The sequence below is a fragment of the Trypanosoma rangeli genome (genome assembly GCF_003719475.1).
Source record: "Trypanosoma rangeli strain AM80 chromosome Unknown Tra_15.4_contig_00441, whole genome shotgun sequence".
Lineage (NCBI taxonomy): Eukaryota > Euglenozoa > Kinetoplastea > Trypanosomatida > Trypanosomatidae > Trypanosoma > Trypanosoma rangeli.
The window spans coordinates 1,810-4,171 of NW_021706184.1; the positions used below are offsets into that span (position 1 = coordinate 1,810).

The 2,362-nt window shown below is 54.7% G+C and overlaps 2 protein-coding genes across 2 annotated transcripts, besides 2 other annotated features; both read left to right on the forward strand.

Moving 5' to 3' along the window:
• Nucleotides 1-5: 5 nt before the first annotated feature.
• Nucleotides 6-29: a microsatellite.
• A 14-nt stretch (nucleotides 30-43) lies between these two features.
• Nucleotides 44-81: a microsatellite.
• Nucleotides 82-361: 280 nt separating this feature from the next.
• On the forward strand, nucleotides 362-1,144 carry TraAM80_08619 (uncharacterized protein; the record flags this gene model as incomplete). The annotated part of the gene is made up of 1 exon (XM_029385362.1): nucleotides 362-1,144. One exon carries the CDS (start codon nucleotides 362-364, stop codon nucleotides 1,142-1,144), a length of 783 nt encoding a protein of 260 aa, XP_029234794.1.
• A 633-nt stretch (nucleotides 1,145-1,777) lies between these two features.
• Nucleotides 1,778-2,143, forward strand: TraAM80_08620 (putative small GTP-binding protein Rab7; the record flags this gene model as incomplete). The annotated part of the gene is made up of 1 exon (XM_029385363.1): nucleotides 1,778-2,143. One exon carries the CDS (start codon nucleotides 1,778-1,780, stop codon nucleotides 2,141-2,143), a length of 366 nt encoding a protein of 121 aa, XP_029234795.1.
• Nucleotides 2,144-2,362: the final 219 nt, after the last annotated feature.

Sequence of the window (2,362 nt, forward strand, 5' to 3'; positions counted from 1 at the left end):
TTACCTTTTTTTTTCTTTTTTTTTTTTTTATGATACGACGACGTTATTGTTATTATTAATAGTATTAGTTTTTATTAGTTAAACTTTACGACCGTGTCTTTTTTTTTTCTTTTTTGGCTCGAACGTTATCTAGAAGTGGTGTGGCAAAGTCTTTTTGTTTTGGTTTGGTTTTTTTTTTGGAAGACGTTTTTTCTGGACTTTACACTTCTCGTGGCGTAGGGACGGGGCGGCCAAACGCATTTATTTTTCCTTTTATTTCTATCTTTTATTATTGTTATTGTTTTCTTTGTTCCTCGTTGTCGTTGGTGTTGTGTTTGCGATAGCCGCGGTCTGTGTTGATCTGAGGGCAGTTGGCAGGCGAATGATGCGACGGATGGCCTGTGTGCGGGCAGGGGCAGTGGCGGCAGGGGTGGGCCCGCGCGGCTACTCGTCTCGGGCAGAGCGAATTCGCCGGCAGGAGTTGTTTCTCCGTCAGCTGCGTCGCCTCATCATTCCGGGATTTTTAGCGTATGGCATGTTTGTTGCGCGGCCGCAGGAGGGACACTTTATCCGCTACCTGGCGGAGCGGCGCCACCATCAAGTGGACTTCAACCACCTTTTCCCCCCACTACCGGTGATGGGGGTGTCAGAAGAGCGGGCTGCAGCAGGAGCAGCAGGCGGAGGTGGAGGTGCACTGCGGGCGCAGGAAGGTGATGCGACTTGCCAGGGCCCCGTCGGGTGGAGGTGGGTGGGCTGGCTGCGGAGACACACACCTGGTGGCGGCGGTGGAAACGACGCAGCTGACGACGAGGCGCGGCTAGCGCGCAGGCGACTGCTGTTTGCGCGGGAGCGGGCGTACTCCGCTGACGGCGGCGAGGTGTTCCGTCCAATAGACGCGATGCAGCGGGCGGAGGAGTTGGCGTCACGGCGAGAGCACCCACCAATGCACCTTTTGAGTGAGCAGCTGCAGGAACTTATGAAGGCGTCCAAGGCGTATGCGGTCACCGGGGCAGTTGAAGGCTCAGATCTCATGCCTGTGCGTTTGGAGTTTCGTGATTGGATTTTCTTTGCAACGGCGGGTGTGGTGCTTACAGACAAGACAGGTAAATCCGTGCGTCGTCTGCGCTTTGTTGGTCTCTGTGGGATGATGTGGTGGGAGTTGTAGACACTTTTGTTGATTGTTAGCGTTTTATTGGTACGGCTGATTACCCGCATGTGTGCACCTCACAGGTTGTGAGGGAAGTCTCCCTCAACAAAAAAAAACACACCTTTTTTTGTGCTTTTATTGTTCCTCTGGTAATTTAGCAGTGCTGCTGTCTGCGTGTGCGACTACCCCGCACTCGTGGGTGGCGCTCATTTGTTGAACTCACAACCATCGCGGCAAGGCAGCGGTGACGGTGGTGGTGGTGGGGACGTTTTGTGGGGACCCGCGCTCTCTCCATAGAGGGCAGGACCCCAGCAACACAAGAGCAGCAAAGGGAGAAAGATGAAGCACGTCGATGTCACTGGAACACGAGACATGGGATCCGCACCTTTACCAACAATTCTGCGGGTATTAATACCATACGCTAGCAACATTAACAACAACATCACTGCTTATAATGGCGGTATCCTTCCGACGCCTCGGCCATCGTTGACGGCAAATTTGTTGTGAGGCTCCACTGGTAGTAGTAACGGTAACAGCAACAGCGGTAGCTCCTCAAACAGTTGTTTGCTAGTGAAGCCGACGTTGGACCCGTCTCTAGTCCGTTTGTGTCCAGAGGAATGCTGGGTGCCTGACGCGCAGGTGGTGACGTGCATGGGGCACGGATGTGACGTTTCCTTCTCACTGTTTAACAGGAAGCATCACTGCCGTCTCTGTGGGCGCCTCTTCTGTGCAGCGTGTTGTTCGCACGCCATCACGTTCCGCAATCACCACGGTGCCCCGCGCGCGTATCGTACCCCCTCTTGGACGGAGGGTGTGGATTTCACTGCGTCCCCCCTAGCTGGGCTGAATCTCGCCGGTGACACACCTGCGGGAGGGGACCCCAGCAGTTCGGGCTCTTTCCGCCTTTGCCAGTCTCAACCGCAGCTGCCCCGCACTGCCAGCAGCAGCAGTTACGACGCATCGTATTTGCTCTGCGTGCTACTACGAAATCCAGCTTGTTGCGCCGCGTCGCGATGAGAGTGGCAAGGCGCCGCGGCGAACTATAAGAATGTATCAGTGGCCGCTTCTTGTCAGGGTGCTCTTGTACTTGAGCACGCATGTCCTGCTGGGGCCTCGCGTGTGTCCGCCGACCTTTACTTCATGTTAGGGGGCAACGTGATTTGGTACCAGTATGATATGGCTGAGCGCCAACAGGGGGAGATGCAGCTGAGGACCCCAATGAGGCAGCAGAGTTTC